Raw genomic sequence first — 22,526 nt, 5'->3', positions numbered from 1 at the left:
AAATGCTGAAAAGTCAACTTCATATCGCACTTATGTATGGAAGTGTGCGTGCTATGGGAAGACAACATACATAAGGAAGGTTAATGGTAAGAGGGTTGTGGTTAAGGATGAACCAGTGGTGAAGAAGAAGACTAAAAAATGCGATTGTCTAGTTATGATGTACGACCAAGGTAATGATGAAGGTGGTTGGATGATAAAGAAGGTTGTGAATGAGCATAATCATGTAGTGAGTCCCGAGATGTCCAAACACATAGCTATGTATAGGAAGGAGAATATTACAAAGCACTTGGAGTATAGGATAGAAAACGATCATGGATCCGGCGGTCCAATCGGGCAGATTTACAACAATATGGAAAGTTAAAGGAATGGTGTTGGGAATATGGGATTCACTAAGAAAGATATGCACAACTTGGTGAATAGAAAGAGGAGGTTGAAGTTAAAAAATGGTGATGTCTCGGCTATGTTGTACTATTTTGATAGGATGAGTGCCGATAATCAAATTTTTATTCATATGCACTTTCTTGATGAGAAGGGGAGGTTGAAAGACATAATGTGGGTTGATGCTCGGAGTAGGAAGGCATTTAACTATATTAGGGATGTCGTATGTTTTGATTTGATGTACCTAACAAATTAGTACGAACTTCTCTTTTCGAATTTCGTAGGGGTTAATCACTACGGCCAGACTATCCTTCTTGGTTGTGCGTTGGTTTCTCATGAGAATGTGGAGACCTTTGAGTAGTTATTCAAGACTTGGATGTCATTGTAACATCCTAGAAATTCCTTTCCTTTAAATACACACTTTACTCTTTGAAAATACGTTTAGGAATATCTAAGACATTACCGCCACCGTGAAAACGGCTAAGGCAACTATCAAAGATACACAGCGGAAGACTTGAAAACCAAAACTATTTAAATAACACAATTTAAAAACCAAACCAACGAAAGTAAAGTTGAAAATCAACAAAACCAAAGTCAAATAAAATCCACTACAACTTGGAACCATTTAAGGCCCTTATTCAAAACCGAATCAACCAAACTTTTGCGTTAGTCCATAAACTAATGTAATAAAATATTTAATGCATAAAACACATCATATCCTTATGGAAACTAGCATGATTCTCTCTTTACTCATGCCCCGTCATGAACATACCTCAATACCTGAAAAGTGTATCTCTACTTGCCCCCACTACTCTCCATTAAAATGGATCATCGTAGGGCAAAGATAAAGACATGGCCAGACACAAACAACACACACAATTAGCAAAGCTGAGTACATAAGCGTAATTAAACACACTAACATGCATTCTCCTATCATCACACACACTTACCTCATTGCACCTGTTTATAAGCACACACAACATTCAACAAGACACTTTAACTAGACACTAACTAATTCATTTAGCGTTGATTACGCATCGAACGGGTTTCCAACTATACCTCCCCCAATAAATTGAGGTTAACTGACACGGGAGCTAACCGTGTTAGCAACAAACCTGTGCCACACATAGGTGGTGGAATTCCAGCGCATAATAATAATAAAAAGGAATATACAGCAACCTGTACTCCGTTAGAAGTTATGATCAAATATAAAGTCACATAACTGCCCCCATATGTTCATACTCAAGGTATATACGTTCCAAGAGTTTTGGTGCGTAATCTCTTTCACTTTACGTTATTTACATATTATTAGACTTGGTGATGACTCTCAAAGCATAACAATTCAATCATCAATAATAATTCAATCAATCAACATACCAATTTAATTCTTGAATATTTAGTGATCACATAATATTTAATGTTGAACCCTTTTTAATTCTACCTCAGTGTCAAAGACACCTTAAATGCATAAAACGCCAAAAATCCTATCCCTCGGTGTTAAAAACACCTTAAGTGCACAAAGGCACCAACATACTATTTATTCCTTGTATACATAGACACTTATATAGCTCCTTCCTCATGCTTAAAGCATCAATAAAAATTATATGAACCTTAATAAAATTCCTTTTCAATATTCCAAACATAATTAAACAATTAGTTTGATTAAACATGCTCTCTATCATGCCATAAATAAATATGTAGTTCATAAATAATATTCCAAACTATAAAATTCCATTCAATATCTCATCACAAATAAATCATACATCTCAATTCCATCACTAATAACATCCAACTCACAAATTTCCACTTCAAACCTAGCATGATACTATTTTTAATTAATCAAACATCTTTTGCATGCTACTACATCAATCATAACTATGCTAAGTACGCGAACATACCTTGAATACGATCTTAAAATCGCCACGACTAGTAAAAATTGCTCACTTCGAAGTCTCCTACACATTAAAATTATAATAGAGCATTAAAATCCACTCTAAACAAATTTCCAGCAATTTATACTATTTTAAAACCCCTCATAAATTAATTAGAATAAGCTGAAATTATATTTAAAACACCATAATTAAGTCCCACTTGATGGGTAATTTAAATTTCCTTCAAAAACATAATATTAAGGGTTCTACATAAAATTCCAGCACTTTATTTCTAATTAAAACTTGTTGTAATTTGGTCTTAAAGCACTTAAACACTAGTAGAAAAACGCATTTGGCCACCGGTTCAAAACCCCCCTATGCCACCGGTTTTGAACCGGTCCGCATTTGGGGGGTGGCAATAGTCAGATGCAATGCCACCGGTTCAAAACCGGTGGCATTACGGTTAACTGGTGGCAATAGTCACTTCCCGGTTTTTTTTTATTATTCAAAATTTAATGCCACTGGTTAACCGGTGGCAATACTCCATGTAGAAATTTTTTTTTAAAATTCACTTGAAATAATACGGAATATCAAACTTTGGTGATATTGATTGCTATGAGTGCTCGTTTTTCCTCAAAAAAAAAAAAAAAAAAAGCAAAAATTACAATCAAACAATTAAAGGTAAGAAACACAACATCATAATCAACTGAAATATAATTATCATTAAATTGTTATTGTAAAATACCAAAAAAAAAAAAAACAAAACAAAAATTACAACATAAAAATCAGAAAAAAAAAATTATTTACAACATCAAAATCCAAAAACAAAATTACAACATTAACAACATGATTCCAAAATTAAAAATTAACATCTTGATTCTTTTGTGTGGAGTCATAAACTAGTACCTGCAACAATTAAAACACCAAATTAAAATTAATAAAACTCACATTACAAGCTTCAAAAAAATAAAAAAAAAAAAAAAACACTCATGCATGTACCTAGAAATTTAACCCAGAAAAATCGATTAATTTAACCTAGAAATTAAACCCAGAAAGTTGATTAAAATCAAACCCTAAAAAATCCAAAATTAAACCGATGAACAACCCACAACGCATGAACAACCCACAACCCAGAAAAAACCCACAACCCACAACGATGAACAACAACCCACGACCCACAACCCACCACCAACGACTTTACCACCCAAAAACAGAAAAAATGAAAAAAAAACACAAATCTTCATTCAACGACACTCATACTTTGAATTGAGTTTACGAGGCCAATTTCGACCATGAAAACTCTAGATCTAGAGTTTTCATGGTCGAATTTGACCTGAAAACTTATATTTTCATCACGAGGTGGGCGACGGTGGTGTTGTCGAAGGGGGTTGTTGGTCTTGGTGGCGGGGATGGTTAGAAGCGGTGGTGATTTTAGGTGGGTGGTTAGGAGCGGTAGAGGGAGAGGTGAGAGAAGGAGAGATGAGAGAGAGGAGATCAGAGAGAAGCATAGACGAGAGAGAAGCAGAGACGAGGGAAGAAGACGTTGGTGGTGGTGGTGAGACGAAGGAGTAGAAAAGAGAGGGAGAGGAGAGAGAATGAGAGAGAGGAAGAGGAGTGAGAAGGAGTGATGAGAAGAAGGAGGCCGTGAGTGAAATGAATTAGGGTTAGGATTTATATAGGGGGGCTTTTTTTTTAAATAAAATGGCACGGGTTTGGCAAACCGGTGGGAATAATGATTTTTCCCACCGGTTCAAACTGAACCGGTGGCAAAAATCTCCCCTCAAAATCCCGCCTATTTTTTCCCCTATTTTCCCCACCGGTTTTAAATAACCGGTGGCCTTAGGGCGGTGCCTATCTTCTTTTTTCACCTAGTGAAATTAAAGATCTAAACATTTATACATCATATACTTTCATAATTTCATAAATCAAGAACCTAGGGTTTCAAAAATTGGGGCTTTTTAATTAAAAACCAAATCTGAAAATTAATTAACATAATTACTATAATCAAACATCAAAATTAAATCCCAAAACTCACAAATTACAATTAGGTCTAGTCATAGATTAAATTAAAATAGGAAAGATTAAATTATTTTTTTTTTCGAGGACCATCGACGGCAGCAGCAGCCACCACGGCACGGCTGGGCTGCTGCCGCTGCTGCTGGCCGTGTTCTGGTGGCGCGCGGTGGTGTGCGGTGGTGGTCCGGCCACGTGTGTGGTGGTGGTGGTGGCCGGCCGTGAAAAAGGGGAAGGGGAAGAGGAAGAAAAAAAAGAAAGAAAAGTAAGGAGAAAAGGGGAGAAGCTTACCTTGGGTTTTCTCCACTCTGGGCAAAGTTGATTTGCCTCATAAGTGGGATATTTATACCCCTTCTCTACTAACCCTTTACCCTAAACTTTCCTCTTTTAGTTTTTCCTAATCCCTTTCCTAATAAAACTTGTTAAAATTAAACTTTCTTAAAATAAAACCCCAACTTTTAAATAAAATAAATAAATAAACTTTCCTTTTATAATAATATTAATTAAAATACTTTAATTAAAATAATTACAACTATTTAAATACTTTATAAAATACATACTTTAAATAAAATACGTATAAAAATACGGGGTATTACAGTCATGCATGAGAGGCAAGGCTCCGGCAGAGATCATGACAGATTAGTGTGCAGCAATGAGGAAGGCGATTAGAGCTGTTTTCCCCATGCCTCAAACACGCCATCGTTGGTCTATGTGGCATATTATGAAGAAGTTTGGGTAGAAACTTGGTGCTTTGTCTAACTATTAGAATGTGAAAGATGAGTTGCAGAATGTGATCTACGACAGCATTACCTTGAAGGAGTTTGTTGAGTCTTGGTGCGAAGTGATGAAAAAGTTCAAGCTCGAAGAATTTGATTGGTATGAATGGCTGGAAGGTCAGTATTTTGTTAGTCTTTTAACTGATGTGCATAGTCCATGCTTTGCTAATTTATTTTTTATGTTTTGGTCCTTTTTTAGTTTCTGTTTTGTATGTTTCTGCCATCCAGTCTCTATTCTGCCTCATGTTTTGGCTGTGTTATTTTTATTCTGCCCCTCGTGTTTCTGTCCTGTATATTCTGTAATTTTTTTTCTGCCTCATGTTGGTAGTACCATCATGGGTTTGGATGGTACTGCCAACATGTGGCAGCACAGAATGAGCAGAACCATCATGGGTTTGGATGGTACTTCATTTAATACTGATGGTACTTCAGTATACCACATTGTTGTGAATGGTATTGTATTTGAGTTAGTCTAATGTTGCATAGTTGATTTGACACTTTACTTAGTAAAATTCGACCTTTTGTTGTTAGGCCTGTTTGATGAAAGAGAGATGTGGATTCCTTGCTATGTTAAGGATGTCTTTTGGGCAGGAATGCAGACAACTCAAAGGGTTGAAAGCATCAACATCTTTTTTGATGGGTATATTAACAGGCACACTCGCCTTTGTGAATTTGCTCATAACTATTGCAAGGCCATGGAAAGTCTTGCAAGTGATGAGAAGGATACGGACGCGAACTCAGCCCGGTATGTAAGGCCTTTGCTATCGGAATTCAGGTTGGAACACCAATTTCAAAAAGTGTATACGAATTCAAAGTTTGTTGAGGTACAGAATCAGTGCAACCGAGTGGCATATGTGGCCCCTGTTAGGCCAAAGAAGATGTTGTCACCTACTGAGGAAAAGCATGTTTTTTCAAATCGTGTTTGGATCTATAGCACGAAAAAGAGGAGAGAAGTTCCTCTGCAAAATAGGGGGCAGAATAGGTTGAAGGAGTACACAGTTTTATATAACAAGGAGAAAAAAGAGGCGTACTGTGATTGTCGGCACTTCGAATGTAATGGGATTGTTTGTAGACACATAATTAAGGTATTAGACATGAATGGTGTTACTAAGGTCCCTCCCATGTACATTCTAGATAGGTGGAGAAAGGATATAACCAGGAAACATACCCTTACCAAAGTTGCTTACCATGATGCATCCAAAACGGAAGATGTGATGAGATATGATAAGTCGATGCTAGCTCTAGATCCCGTTGTTATGTGTGCTACATCATTCGAAGAAGCTGTAGAATTGTTGATGGATATGATTCAGTTTATGAGCCTAAAGGTTGATGAACTACAAGTGTTGGCTCAAGGTTCAGGACAAGGTTCTGGCGGTGATGAAAGGCCTAGTGGTGAAATTGAGATGGTGCAACTGGCTATTCCTCCAACTCCAAAAACTCCTAGCTCAGTTAACAAAGGGAGCACTGTACATCTAGAAGATACACCGAACTCAAACGTGAAAGATCCTGAATCTTGGGGTAATAATAAAAAGGGCAGACCAAGAGCTACTCGATTTGTATCACCTGCAGAAAAAGGGAGTACGAATAAGTAGGCCAAGGCAGGAAGAGGCAAGAAGAAACAGGTTACGGGAAAAGAGACTGATGTGGTTAATGGGACTGTACATACGTTCAACATGAAAAATGAGGTAAGTGTAGTGTCATTGAAGTGGTAAGTGTGTGCTAATTAGATTACAGTTGCTTATTACTGCGATTATGCTTGCAGCTTCCTTTTCCTAATATGTTTGGTGCTCAATATTTTCAACAGCAACTGTACCAACTAATATAATAATAATAATAATAATAATAATATTTAATTTAATTAATTTAATTTGGAGTAAGCAATAGACGAGGTTGTCCAATCCACCAAATCATTTTGGCCCTAAATGACCATTTAAAAGAAAAGTTTACCGCGATGTAAGAATGGGCGTGACTCCATTCTCACAAAGTTAGTCTAGGATCCCATCCAACTTTCATTATAAATAAAAATTGTAAATTCCAAAAGAAAAGAGGACATGTTGATCAAACAAGCCTCGAAAAGCCACGGGCTACCACCGTGTACCCCAACCCATAATTGTCAATACTCTAGAAGTGCACGCTTTCCAGAGTTTTATTGTTCATCCAGTTTCACTTAACAGCCGACTCATTCAAGAAGACCATACATAAAAATCATACATAAATTCACTTTTAATCTTATTTAGGACAATGGTGATCATATAACAAATTGACCTTTAATTCCATTAAACTTCCAAATTATCCAAAATTGTTGAACATAGTCAACCCACCTAGCCATTTCGGCTTAACCCACCCTTACTCAACATACCAACAAGTTATGATTGAGTAATAAATATATAAATAATAACCTTGTGGAATGATTAATAAATTCATTCCACTTAAACCATTCAACTCCAATCCTTTAATAATCCAAATGTGGTTAACAAACTAATCCAATAAAAATATGCTTGTATCAACATTCCATACAAACAATTAATCCAAGATAATTCAACATGCTTGCATCCATGATTCTATACAAACATAATTAATTCACCAAAACATGTCTCATAAACATAAGCACATGAATTAAATCAATGTGTAACCAAACAATTTCCATACAAGTGTTCCTTAAACATGAAACTAAGTTCTTTTCTTTTAGTACCTAAACATGATACTTCTTACAACGAAGTAGACATGTACGTATCTCGTGTAAACAATCCTTTGTGCCACTTTTAATAACTTAAAAGTCTCCTGGAGAATAATCACTTCCTAGAAAACAACCAACAACAATAAATTAATACTTAACCAAAATTCCAGCAATACAAATTAGATTAAAAGTCCTTAAAACTTCATCAAAAACATGTTTTTATGCTTAATTAACCAATAAAATACAATAGGGACAAAAGCCCCAAATTAATTAGTCATAAGAACCCTAAAATCCCAATTTCAATAAATTGAAACCCTAGGTTCTATAATCACAAAATCTGAAAATTAATAACATAATTAAAATATGAAATTATAAGTTGAAGCTATCAAAAACATGATTTTGATACTAAAAATGATCTTTATAATACAAAATCAAAACCCATAACTAACACATTAAAATTCATACAAGGTAAATAAAACAGAGATGGAAGAAGAAGGGGTAGGCCACGTGGGCTGCTGGTGGGCCGGCAGGGTCGCCGGCGGTCAGGCGGCGGTGACAAGTGGTGCGCCAGAGGTTAGGCAGCGTGATGGTTGGCGGCAAAACAAGGCAGCAGTGAGTGAAAACTCACGTAAAAGGGGAAAAAGGAAAAGGAAAAAGAAAAGAAAGAAAAAGGAAAAAGAAAAGAAAGGAAAAAAAAATAAAGGAAAAATAAAGAAATAAAATAAAGAGGAGAGAATTTACTAACCTTTTAGTGTGGAAAAAATTTGGGAATGTACATTTATAGGAGAGAGAGATGTAGGGTAAGTAGGAGTGTTGGGCCTCATAAAATAATAATGGGTTAATTAGATAAATGAAATGGACTAGCTTCGTTGAATATGTATGACATAAATTGTAGAATGGACAATTAAAAATCCCTTTATAACAAAATCGTTTATCAACCCAAAAATAATTTCAAACTTTAAAACTTAATTCCCGGAAAAACACACAAAATATTATAAATAAAATAAAATTTCATTTATAATATATTTATAAATACGGGGGATTACAAAATTAATATGCAAATAGAATATAAAATACCGTGCAAATATGCATAAGACATAAAGACCACCAATAATAATTCTCCTTAAAGGGCTAGCCATCTACGCACATCGAGCGCGTAAGAATCCCTAGTTAATTAATAAAACTATTACTTTTTTCTCTTAATAAAAGTAAATTGTCATATATATATATATATATATATATATATATATATATATATATATATATATATATATATATATATATATCATTGTTTCAAAAAAAGTATTATAAAAATATCATTCTTTACATAAAATTTAATTGTCATATGATTTTTTTTTCCATGTGACTCATTATACGTTAGATGTAAATTAAAAATTAACGTATTCATTAATTAAAAAAATCTCAAATTTAGCATGTTTTAATCCAAATTCGTCTTTCAAAATGACTGGTAGTGAATTTGGGAAATAGATATTGTATTTTTTTGGTGGAAAGGGGAAAAAAAAACAGATTACGGTGAAAAAAGAATTAGTACTCCTAAAGTCCTAATGTCCTACGCTGCTACGCATGATATTAGTGAGGAGAGAGAAGCAAAGAATATATTGAAGTAATGAAGTTATTTCTATTATATTAAGCCATTAATTAAAAGATACGGTGTACAAAGTAAGGCCCTGTTCTGATTGACTGAAATTAACTGAACTGAACTGAACTGAACTTATTAATTAGTGATTTTTAACTACGGATTAATGCTCTTTGATTATATATTACTATACCTATGTGTATATACAAATGTACATATTAAAATATTTACGAAAAATATACTATATAATTATAAAATTTATGGAAAATATATTAAAAACTTGAAACCTCTAAATATTTTAAACACATATACTATTTAATTTTAAAATAAAATAGTATTATGAGAAAATAACACAAAACACTTACATGTATCTAACCCATTTAAACAAATTAAAAAAAATAAAAAAAAAATAATAAAAGAAAAAAAAAAGAAAAGAAAAAAAACGAAAAGCTAACAGAAGCAATGGCCCAACAGTCCAACACCCTAACCCACTATCTTTAATGCTAACTAGTATCTTTAATGCTAACCCCAAATAAAGAGAAAAAAAACCCCAAAAGGCTATCTCCTTCCTCCTACCCCCAACGACGCCGTCACCTTCATCTTGTAGTCCACCAGATTGGCGGTGCCCAGCCGGTTGAGCTTGATTTTTCGGCGACTGTTCTGCTACGTGAAGGTGTCAAAGCTAAGGTTAGTATCAACACTCTTCCTAGTTTGTTTTAGATAGTTTTGTTTTGGATAGGTTAGTATCATTCCTCCTTTCGTATTAGATAGATCTATTTTGTTAGCTGAATATTCTTCCTTTTGGTTAGTTTGTATTTGTTGTTGTTGTTAAAATTTTAATATGAATTGAATTATGAATTGAATAGTTCTTGAATAAATTTCTAATTGCCTAGTTTGGTTCATTGTAGTAGTGTAGTTTTTTTTTTTTTTTTTAAATTGAATAGCAGTGTAGTTTTTTTTTTTTTTTTTTTTAAATTGAATGTTTACTGCTCTACTCTTTTTGTTCTGTCCATTAGAGGTTACGGAATGAAGAAACGTATTTGCGTAAATCAAAAAGGAATTCTTCCCTGATATGCTCATCTTGTAAACCATTAATCAACAATACTCCAAAATTATATGACATCAAAAAGGATGCAAAAAGTAAAACCCAATCTCTGGGTATGGTAGCTTGGTTAAATTTTAATACACTACTCAAAACTTTCCAACAATTCATGGGGCTCAGAGCTGTTTTTATTTTTTATTTTTTTTGCTTTCTGGTTGGAGGCTAGTGCAACAATAACACCAATCAATCTACACATATAATTTGTTTGGTTCATTGCTAATTGGATTTATTACACATGTTTTAATTGCAAATTGCAAATTGAATTTATTGTTAGTAGAAATAATTCATCAGAGGAGTTTGTGGTGTAATGTTTGTTTTGTTACTTTGATTGATGTTTAGCAATATCTTGTTTGCAATGAGTACCAAACGGGCATCATTCACTACGGACATTGTGACCATACTTTTGGGAATCCTGCCGGAACATGTAAGATGTAACCCCAGCTGGGGGGAAAGTTGATTGGGACAATGTTGCAAATACTTTAAACACCCGGACAGGAAAGACATTTTCAGCCGTTTCTGTTAAGAATTGGTTCTCGAGTATGAAAGAAAAACACAAAGCTTGGAAAGAATTGAAGAGATGGACTGGTCTTGGATGGGGGCCGAATAATTGCCCTCTAGTTGATCTTCAATCAGAAAAATGGCAAGCCTTTTCTAAGGTACTTGTTGAGTATTTTTTTCCTTTTAAATTTCTATAATGTACACATATGTTTTTTTTTCCCCACTAATGCATCTCTTTGAAACGGAATCCTTTTTCAGAAATATAAAGCCAACGGAAGATCCCTTCTTAGGACTCCATTCGAGAATGTGCAAGAATGGGATAACATTTTGAAAGGTGGTTATGCAACTGGTGATTTAAGTTTTACACCTGCTTCACTTGGGAAGAAAGAACAGGAATATGTTGTTGAAGATGACGATGAAGGAGCAGGTGACTCTGATGATGTTTAGGGAGATGAAACCCAAACCCCCAATACTGCCATCCAGCCACCTGTTGCCCGAATGGACTAAAAAAAACGTAAAAGCATTGACAGCCAGCCTTCTAGAATATCTGGTAAAAAGTCTAGGGAAGAGGATATTGATGCGTGTCTTGATGTACTAAGGCGATCCTCTTTGAGTCAATCTTCTAAACCCAAAAATGCTTTTGATGAAGTTCTCAGTATCTTGGACTCCATGGGGATTTTAGAACAGTATGGGGAAGCCTTTGCTGTAGATATTCTTGATAGCTTTCGCAAAACCCCCGGTGCCATTGATCTTTTCACTGCTTTGCGTTCTGATGAAGGGAGACTTCACTTCATCCAATGCTTCCTGATGAAGCGTATAAGCCAGACACCTCTTTCAGTTCATTGATATATGAAGATGTCTTGATGTATGACAACTAGTATGTTAGGTTGGAATTTTGTGACTTTCTGCCGGCTTTTATGTTTGTGATCAGATTTTCATTTTCTATTTTAGGTACAACATATGCTGTTGTAATAAGATCGGATGATCTCGGTACAATTATTTATGTTATGCGTGTTTGTATCAACTTTTGTGACCACTATGTATCAACTTTTATTTATCCTTTTTATTTTGAATTTCGTATAAAGTAATTTGTGTTAAATGTTTTGTTGGTTATGTAGAATGGATGATGAGTTGGTGCAAGAAAGTTTGACACGTATAGCATTGTATGAGCTACGGAGATTGACGTCCCAAGTTGAACGGATTCCTATGCATGTTGGTGAGGAAATGGGGAGCCAATGGATTCATAGGATGCTGACAGGCCATCATAATTTGTGTAAAGAACAACTTCGGCTAAGTAGAGAAATATTTATAAGTCTTGCTAATGTCCTCAGAGCACAACAATTGTTGACAGATGGTTCTGGTAAACATATGCACATTGAAGAGCAACTTGGGATAGGTTTGTACATGCTTGCCAAACCTGCTTCCGTTCGTGATGCTGCTGAAAGATTTCAACATGGGGTATGTACTATTTCGAGGTATTTCCACAAAGTGTTAGAGGCATTGCAAACATTGTCAACTCAAATAATTCGACCTTATCAAAGTTTGAATGAAACACCTCCTGAAATTCAAAACAACAGCAAACTCTGGCCTTTCTTTAAGGTACTCATTCACAATAAATTTTCAAGATTATTAGTGTCTATGTAATAACCATGTCCACTTTTGTGCTTAGGATTGTGTTGGTGCCATTGATGGTACCCTCATACATACAGTTGTTGCCGATGATGTGGGCAAGGCCTACAGAGATCGAAAAGGGGACAAATCATGGAATGTGATGGCAGTGTGTTCACATAACATGTTGTTTACTCACATCAACGTAGGCTACGAAGGCAGTGCACATGATAGCACCGTTTGGAACGAAGTTTAGGAGAAGCAAGAATGGGATTCCCTCATCCACCGCCTGGTACAAACTAAATTTCATGAATAAAATGGGAAAATCTATTAGTTTCGTTAACTAACATTATCATTATTGCACAGGAAAATACTATGTAGTTGATTCAGCGTATCTTAATACACTCGGGTACTTGAGTCCTCATACAGGACGTGATTTGAGGTACCATTTGCCTGATTTCAAGAGATCAGGTCCTCCACAAGGAATGTTTGAGCATTTCAATTACCTACACTCGTCTTGTCGAAATGTAATTGAGCGGATTTTTGCGATTCTGAAAAATAGGTGGAAGGTTCTACAACCTAAATTGATGCCGCAAATGGAATTACGTTTTCAGTTGCAAATAATCGTTGCTTGTTGTACTCTACACAATTTTATTCGTTTACATGAACTAGGGATTCCATTCACGCACCAAGTTGAAGTCATGGAGCGAAGAGAAGATCACACTATGTACGATCCTAGCAGAAAAGCAGCTATGGATATTGTACGACAAGAAATAACTGATCAGATATGGGAGTCAGTTCAGAGGAATGCCGAGGTAATGGAGGAGCTTGGTGGACAAGAAGAAGACGAAGAACTAACTGACTATGAAAATTAGTTTAAGTTGTGTAGTACTCTAATTTTCTCAATAAGATTAACAATAGAAATGTGTATCAAAAAAATAGAACCATTTGAACAATGAATTGTATCAATATTATTATTATTATTATTAATTATTGATTATTATTATTATTAATTAATTATTGATCGATTATTATTATTATTAGTATTATTGTTATTATTATTATTATTATTATTTATTCATGATTATTATTATTATTATTATTTGTTGTTGTTGTCGTCGTTGTAATAAGAGCTTAAAAGAATGAAATTTGGCTTTATATCATTAGCAATATCATTAGACATAAGAGCTGAACTAAACTGAACTGAGCTGAACTGAACTGAGCTGAACTGAACTGAACTGAATTTCAACGGAAGAGAACATGCCCTAATGGGATATAGCTGGCGACAGCAATTATTAAAAAAAAAAAATTCCATAACAAGAATTGAACCCCTGACTTTACCACTAAACCGGAAAAGGCTTTACTACTGAATCGGAAAAAGCTTTACTTAACTATTTATTCACAATAACCTTTTAAGCTTTTATTATATTCTGGGCCCCTATTATTCTGGGGTCTCGCACGATCATTCAAGTAACACCGCGCCAGCGTCGCCCTTAGAATAAGGTGAAGTACAGATAGACAAGAGAGAACGAAAAAAAAAATGCGAAACGAATAAATCCCTTAAGATGTCTATCAAGTGTATTTTTATTTTCCCATATTAGCGTAGTGGAGAGAGCATGATATAAACGAGGATTCGAGGAAGTATGACCACGTGTCAAAACCACACACAACCCGACCCGATCCAAAAAATATCCGATTCTGATTTCGATTTATGTGACTCAACTTTAAAATTTGACCCAACCCAATTATCCGAATTGACACCTCTAAGGGTCTATTCTGATTAACTGAACTAAACTGATTGGAGCTGAACTGAACTGAATATTTTATGAGAGAAAGAAATTAAGATAATAACTAAATTAAACTGAATTTATTAGAGCTGAACTTAACATAACCGAACTGAACCGAACTGAAAATAATCTAAAGAAAACCGGCCCTGAATTTGATGTTTTTTTCAACATTACTTTTTTTTTTTTTTTTTTTTTTTTTTTTTTTTTTTTTTTTTTTTTTTTTTTGACGCAACATTACTCTATTTACTTCGTCCGTATATGCGTATCATTAATCTTATCTTCCTCAAACATTTCAATTATTTTCCTCCTTTTTGAAGCTCTTCACTTTTGCAAATTAGCTGCAGTTCACCCCATCCTTCTCTCTCCTCCACTGAATCGCAATGCTTTGAATTCTCCATTGAAGCGCACACTCTAAATTCACCATTCAAGCAACTTCTGAGCTTTCTCTCCTCCATTAAAGCAGCTTCTGAGGTAAATTATTTGTTTTTTTAATTTTCTTATCTTAAGCATCAGATTCAATTTCACAATGTAGGTTTCATTGTTAATTTAATTCTCAGTATAGTCAATTTAGGGTTCTTCTAAGATGAATTATTGAACTTTTGGTTGTATAATTACTCAAGTTATGAACGATTATAGCAATTGATTTTGTTGCTAGAATTTGCTATGTGCAATTTGCGTTGACATTCTTAAGGGAGGAGATTTTAAAGTGATTATTCTGGAGCCTAGTTTGATAATTGTCAATTGAGTCAAATGTGGTTGCTAATGTGTTGCATGATGTTGTGTTTATGACCTATTTAGCTCAATATCTTGACCAATTTAGGCTGAAATAATTGGGTTTATGGATTTGTTTTAGTATTGGATTGGTTTTTAGCAATTTATATGCCCATTCGTGGAACCATTGCAACTAAGAACTGTTATTGTTTAACTATCGATTTATCGGACTTTATGTTGGGAGTTTGGGACGAGAGGAAGGGACAATTTTTGATGTCTACACCATGTCGAGGATGATAGAGAAATTTTTCAATACCACATTAAAGCAGTAGATGGAAATCAATAACGAACTCATCTAAGACGAACACAAAAAAAATATGGAGAATGGAAAGAATATTTCTATTAGATTGTTACTAAACAAATTAGTTTTTATAATAAAAACTACATAATTTCACATATTTTTATATGTGGTTAGCTACATTATGTTCATGTATAAGACAATTAATTGAGTGATGGGGGATATAATAATGAATAATTGGGGTTACTTTGATGGATGGGGTCAAAAAAATGGGGTTATTCTTATGAACAAGTGAGATTATTCTTAAAGGTAGAACAAAAGAAGGGGGGATAGTGTTTACTCAAATGAATAAATGGGGTTATTTTTTTATAGTAGATTGATATTACTCCTATAATGAATTTGAGTTACTCTTATGGAAATAATTAGGCTACATAAATGAATAAATGAAGTTACTCATGTGAATGAATAATGGTTAGTCTTATAAGCAATGTAGCCACACCCTGTGATCACAATACTCAAGACTTGCTGATAAAATTTAGCCTGTGATCACAACACTCAAGACTTGCTGATAAAATTTAGGTGTTTGAAAAAAATAAAATTATAAGGAACTTAAGAGACCCATTTGATATTTTGTAATTTATTAATATGTTAATATACAAACACGATTAAAGTTCAATTTCAACAAAATGAGAAATTGTATAAAAAAAATTTGGAATTGTTATATTGTGGATAATGCATTTAACAAAGACATTTTTCATCATTTTGGCATTACGAGTATCTTAAGGATTACATGTAAAATAAGAAGGTTGTAACCATGTAATGTTTGTTATTATATCTAGAAATTACATAATTTCCATGTTATATGCACTATTCAAAACAAACAACTTATTGATGAAGGATTTTAAAAAGGTTGAGTCCTATCCTCTACTCACATATTCACATTGCCTCTTTTCAGCCATAGAAGCCATTGAAGAAAAATAATTAGCAAGAGAGAGAAAAAATAGCCATTGGAGATGACTCTTCCTTCTCTTTCAAGGTCAATTTACTTCCTCAATTTTAGATTTATTTTCTTAATGTTGATAATTATTGATTTGCATTGACCTCAAATTTGAATTCTGTAAATCCTCAATTTTCATGGCGAATTTTGCAGCGGTTGTTGTCACACTAATGGTTGGAATTCGTTGAGCTTTTTATCTACTCTTCCTAAATCCAATTATAAACACATTCTCTCTCCTCGTCGCAAGATCAATTACAGGAAATTCCCTCAGACTTGTTCTGCTTCTGCTACCACAGGTATGGATTTTTATGATTCTGATTTTAATTTAAAGGCTTATTCATTACAACCTCCATCTTTTTTTTGCAACTGTTTTATTTTGATCCTTGAAAACACTTAATACCATTTAGATTTTTACTAACAATACGAAATGTGGGAATGGGAATCAGGGGAAAAGAGTGGGAAATGTATTGGAAATTGCTGGTTGGGTATATTATAAAAATATCACCATTGCCTTGTTTGGTGGGGAATATGTTAGGAATAGATATCACAGAAAACAAATTAGGAATTTTGGAGCTCTTCCTTAACACTTTAAGACATAAGAGGCTCTCTTCATGCAAATTGAATACATAAAGGTAAGAGAAGGTCACCTTAGCGCAATCCACAAAGGGATTAGAAGTGCTTTAAATATTTCCAATTACCAATACTGTGATAAGAACCATTATAATGCATAGACTGACGAGTTAAATCCAATGCTTCAAGAATTCATGTACACATAAACAGCTAGGAAGAAAGAACCAGCTAACCCGATCACAGACCTTATTCTTATAAATCTTAACCACCTCCAAATCAACTAATACTCTTCAACTTCTTATAGCTCGGAACTTGACGTGAGGCCAGGCGTTTATATTTGGATGATTTTAATAAATTGTACTTATACTCTATGGGGGATGTTGGTGGTGGTGGCCTGGTGGGGGGAGGTAATGTCTTGTAGCAAGCTGCAATTCCTGAATTCATACTGCTTTTTATACCCTTAACATGTCACCTTCACACCAACATGTGGCTGATACATCAGTTTGTTGAGTTTAGTACCGGAACTCTACAGATGTATCCTCTTAAATATTGGTGTATAAGCATGTGAATATACAACTTCTTTGTATTAGCACTAGGTGTGACTAGCATGTTGGGATAGACATGCTTGTGAGTTAAAAGGTGATTTTCGGTGGAGACGTGAGATTCCTTACCTAGGACACAACGAATTTGTATGTGCGACATTTCGTGCTAAACTGCTAAAGTTATATCTTTTTTAACCGTAGACCAAATAAGCTGCTGCAAATGGGATTGATCATCTTTTCCCTCTAAGTAAAGAGACACTACATTAACATTTAAGTATCTTGTTACATTGGGATAATTAGGGTTTGGAACCTTCAAATAGCTTTAAAGGCAGTAGCCCAAGGGTCATGGTGGCCAGGATCTAGAATTCACTAATCATATCTAATGATGTAATGGTAGTTCCATTATGCGCAACAGAAATAACTTGGCTTCTCAACAAAACTTGGAAGACTAATTTTATGCTGTGGCTTGTGACATTGGGAAAGAAGAACTGATGACCAATAATTTAGAAGATGTTTGTGAAGAAATCCACGATAGACTAGGTTGTGCAGCTTTTTTTTTTTTTTTTTTTTTTTTTTTTTTTTTTTTTTTTTTGAGGAAAAGACTAGGTTGTGCAGCTTTAAATTATTAAAGTCTTGTAAAAAATGAGCTTAACTTATGTTTCTGAGAGTTTCACCGGATGTTAAATCTTAGGAAACAGACTATTGTTTGTGGTGGTATACGTTAGAATGTACAAATTGAATCCGAAGACAGCATTTGTTATGTTTTATTTGCATCATGATAGATGGCTGACTATGTGACTATTTGACCTATGCTGCCGCTGAAGCAGTGGTAACATTATATGAGCTTTTACCACTTTCCATGTATCAATTTTTATTGCTAGATCTCTTATTTCCTCCACATTTTACAAAATTCAGATCCACTCTTGGTTCAGGCTGCAAGAGGACATCCTGTTAGCCGGCCCCCAGCATGGATGATGCGCCAGGCAGGAAGGTATATGGCTGTTTACAGAAAGCTCGCAGAGAAATACCCATCCTTTAGAGAGAGATCAGAGACAACTGATCTTATTGTGAAAATTTCCTTGCAGCCTTGGGAAGCATTTCGCCCTGATGGGGTTATAATATTTTCTGACATACTCACTCCTCTTCCTGCTTTTGGGGTTCCTTTTGACATAGAAGAAGTCAGAGGCCCTGTCATCCAGTCACCTATTCGTGATGAAGATGCCTTGAAAGCATTGCATCCAATTGACTTGGAAAAGCTTAATTTTGTTGGCGAATCTCTTAAAATTTTGCGCAATGAGGTGAATGCTAATTTCTTCATGATCCCTGTGTAAATCCCTCGTGCTGTGTGAATCTCTGTTGTTACTAAATGCACTTCCTTCCCCTTAGGTTGGTGACAAGGCTGCCGTTCTGGGATTTGTGGGTGCACCTTGGACTATAGCAACATACATAGTGGAAGGGGGTACTACTCGCACCTACACCACAATAAAAAGTATGTGCCACACAGCGCCTCATGTCCTCGAGACTCTTCTGTCACACATAACGGAGGCAATTACTGAATATGTAATTTACCAAGTTAAGTCTGGAGCTCACTGTATTCAAATATTTGATTCATGGGGTGGACAACTACCACCACATATGTGGGAACGCTGGTCTAAGCCTTATATTAAACAGGTAAGTCTCCAGTATGTTTTCTACAGTTTATGACTAGATCATTGTTCATTTGTCGGCTTGTGCTTTTGAGCTTTTTCTATATTTTACGCCAAGAGACTTGTATTATTGTTTAGAATTTGTCTGCTAGGGGTGATTAATTCTCTTTATCTGCTAAGCCAGAAAAATTAGATGCAAGCCTCTATACTGTCTTTTACCGATTAATTTTTTAAAACTAAACAAGATGAGAACTTTTGTCAAATCTTGAGCCCACGTCCCACTGATTTGTAATCATACGTAAATTATGTGTAACTGTTTATCAAAAGCTTTAATATCGCCTGACAAACATTTACTACCTCCTCATTCCTTCCTTTTACTGTCATATTTAGTCAATGCTTTCTCTGGTTGAAGCTCCTCCTGATATTCCTACTTTTCTGCCAGTTTTTGTATTACCCTTATTTTAAGGGGAATTGGGGGGTGTTGAAGCTGACTGTAAATGCAGGGTTGCATAGCTTGATGGTAATTCTAGAGCTGGTGCTGGTTGTGGGGTTTGTATTGGTTTGATAACTTTGCAAGGTTTTGTTGAACTGTATTCCTGTGCCCGTGAATCTGCACTGTACACTAAGGTCTTTGTGAGCTGGTTACCAAGCTTAAACTTTCCAAATAAGCTTCCTCTACAAGAGAGTAACACATTGTTCTGGATGAGCTTAGCATTGACATCTGGAACAGTATCTTAGTATCATAAATGGATCTACTCGGACATTGGATGTTTAAAAAGGTTTAGGCCCTATTCTCTTCATTGTAAACTAATATAATAGAGAATCAGTAAAAATATGTTTAGTTTAGGAAAAGTAAGTGAAGTTCAGTAATGATAAGTTGAAAGAGCAAATATAATAGAGCATCAATAAGAATAAGTTTATAAATTAGTAAAAATAATTTCGTTTAGTAAATATCAAGTGAAGAGATAGTGCCTTATTGTAGCAATGTAGCCATGAGTTGTTGGATTTAATGGCTATACCTTTTCACTACACCTTCCTTTTTATGTGGTTGTAATTTGGAAAAGCTTGGTGGTATCTGATAGACTTTAGAAAAAATGCAGATAGTAGATGCAGTGAGGAAAAAATGCCCTGAAACACCACTTGTTTTCTACATCAATGGAAATGGCGGTCTCCTTGAGAGGATGAAAGACACTGGAGTCGATGTGATTGGGCTGGACTGGACAGTAGATATGGCTGATGGAAGATCACGCTTGGGTCCAGAAATCGGTGTGCAGGGGAATGTTGACCCTGCTTGTTTATTTTCTCCTCTTGCAGCCTTGACTGATGAAATCCATAGGTTGTCTTTTCAAACTATGCAACCTTAGGCTTTTATTTTATTTTATTTATTTTTTTTTTAATTTTTTTTTAATACAAGGTGGGGCCTAAACTGATTTATTTTTAATTTTTTTTTTCCCTATGTAATTGCAGAGTAGTGAAATGTGCAGGGCCAAGGGGTCACATCTTAAATCTTGGTCATGGCGTTCTTGTGGGAACACCAGAAGAAGCTGTTGCCCACTTCTTCGATGTTGCAAAAAGCTTTAAGTTTGACTGAGTTATTTGCACAACAGAAGAGCCTCAATTTGTAATTTGAGGGAAAAAATGATTCAGCTTAATCGTAGTTAACAATTTTTGGTAAGAGTCAAGTGATTTATAGAGGGCTGTATGTTGTTTGTTGTATGATGAAGTTTGCAGGCTGCATATCATAAACTATTACCAAGTGCTAATTTGTAAATGTTAATGCTGAGGAAATAATTTTGTAATTGAGTTCCAGCTAATAGACCTGTTTATGTCAAGTCCATCATCAAATGCCCCATTTTTCTTCGATTAAGGCTTCAATCTGCCTTTGTTCATTTGTTTAGTACTCAAGTCAATCTGATTCTGTTTACTTGATCTTTCATGTGGTTTGAGAGTGTCTTAAGATTACCTGAAGTCAGTCTTTGCAGAGTGGCATCTTTCGATTAAGGCTTCTGATGATGCTTATAGGAGGATGAAGTCGGGGATAAATAAATCGCAGATAAATAGTCTATTACCTTAGTAGTTGGATGCTATACAATTAATACAAATGGTAAAAGCACTATTGTAGTATTGAAAAACAAAGCCATTCTTTTTTATCCTATTATTCTTATATTAGAGGAGGCATTTTTTAAGGCCACAAGTAAGTTACCTATCTTTCGCCATTGGCTATGTAAGACTGTTGTTCTTTGCTAAAGATGTGGTCCGTATATTAGTAAGGATACATTCTACAGAGTTGTAATCTAAATGCATGAGTGATTGGACCTCTTCTACAACCTTTGACATAAACTTAGCACTTAAAATAATACCACATTTAACAAAACCGGACGATAATCATTGGTAGGTCTTTATATTTATTTATTGTGATTATAAAATAGTGTTTTATATGTACGTTATTTTAAGTTGTTTCATCGTCGCAAAAATATTGATTTGATCATCCTTGGTTATTTATATATAATGAAAATCATAGTCATGTTATATCTTGTTTAGATTCTCTCAACATACTATCATATTGTTACAAAATATCAACTTTTGTCAAGGGATGCGGATTCGCCAAAATAGCCATGGTTAATTGGTCAGTGCACCCACTTATGTTCGAACCAAAGTTAACTGTGATTGGGTTGTGCTTCCCAGCAGTGCTTGATTGAGCCTAATAATGTGAGCTTGCATACAATATGTATGATGTATCTCTGTCTCAGAAAGTGTATATAACTATGTTAGTTCACCTCAACCAAAGTTCAGCGTATAGTATAAGATTAGCTTAGTAAAAATAAGTTTTAATCAGTAAAAAAAAAAAGAAAATTTTAAAGAATAAATATAATAGAGAAACTGTAAAAATAAGTTTTACTTAATAAGAATAATTGTAGTTTAGTAAAAATAATTACTAGAATGATTTAGCAAATATAAGTTGAAGAGAACATTTATTCTTTAAAGTTGCTGATTTTTACTGTTTGAAACTTATTATAAGTCAATTGAATTGAACTTACTAAAATAAAATTCATTTTACCATATTTAAATAATTTTTAGATTTTTTTACCGAATATTATTACTTGTAGAATAATAAGCAAAATAGGGCCAAGAATAAGTAAGACCAAATATTGTAATAAACTAATAATCATAAGCGTAAAAGTACTGTAGTGACTATCCTTGATTCCTTGGTAGAGGTGTCTAAAGCTGATCCGGCCGACCCAATCTAATTTAACTCGGAAAACAAATTTTATACTTCCTCCGTTTCTTTTTAGTTGACACGTTTCCTTATTCACGTTTGCCAATGCACAAATCAAAACGTTAATATCTTGAGTTACCGATAAGTAAAAATTATAAAAAGTTGATATTTTGAAAATATATACCGTGACGAATCTAACAAGACCCCACATGACTATATTTTTTCATTACGTATAAAT

The 22,526-nt window shown here is 34.5% G+C and overlaps 2 protein-coding genes across 2 annotated transcripts; both read left to right on the top strand.

Moving 5' to 3' along the window:
* Window positions 1-379: 379 nt before the first annotated feature.
* LOC145610537 (protein FAR-RED IMPAIRED RESPONSE 1-like) lies at window positions 380-6,630 on the top strand. Its single transcript, XM_081665857.1, has 4 exons — window positions 380-601; window positions 5,029-5,155; window positions 5,267-5,491; window positions 5,630-6,630. The coding sequence occupies exons 1-4, from the start codon at window positions 380-382 to the stop codon at window positions 6,628-6,630; spliced, it is 1,575 nt and encodes a 524-aa protein (XP_081521983.1).
* A 7,969-nt stretch (window positions 6,631-14,599) lies between these two features.
* On the top strand, window positions 14,600-20,903 carry LOC145611340 (uroporphyrinogen decarboxylase 1, chloroplastic-like). Its single transcript, XM_081666658.1, has 7 exons — window positions 14,600-14,778; window positions 16,272-16,352; window positions 16,467-16,609; window positions 18,341-18,723; window positions 18,812-19,096; window positions 20,172-20,407; window positions 20,539-20,903. Exons 2-7 carry the CDS (start codon window positions 16,330-16,332, stop codon window positions 20,660-20,662), a joined length of 1,194 nt encoding a protein of 397 aa, XP_081522784.1. The 5' UTR covers window positions 14,600-14,778; window positions 16,272-16,329; the 3' UTR covers window positions 20,663-20,903.
* Window positions 20,904-22,526: the final 1,623 nt, after the last annotated feature.

This window comes from Chenopodium album, chromosome 24 (assembly GCF_948465745.1).
Source record: "Chenopodium album chromosome 24, dcCheAlbu1.1, whole genome shotgun sequence".
Classification (NCBI taxonomy): Eukaryota; Viridiplantae; Streptophyta; class Magnoliopsida; order Caryophyllales; family Amaranthaceae; genus Chenopodium; species Chenopodium album.
This window is presented reverse-complemented; position numbering and strand designations above follow the sequence as displayed.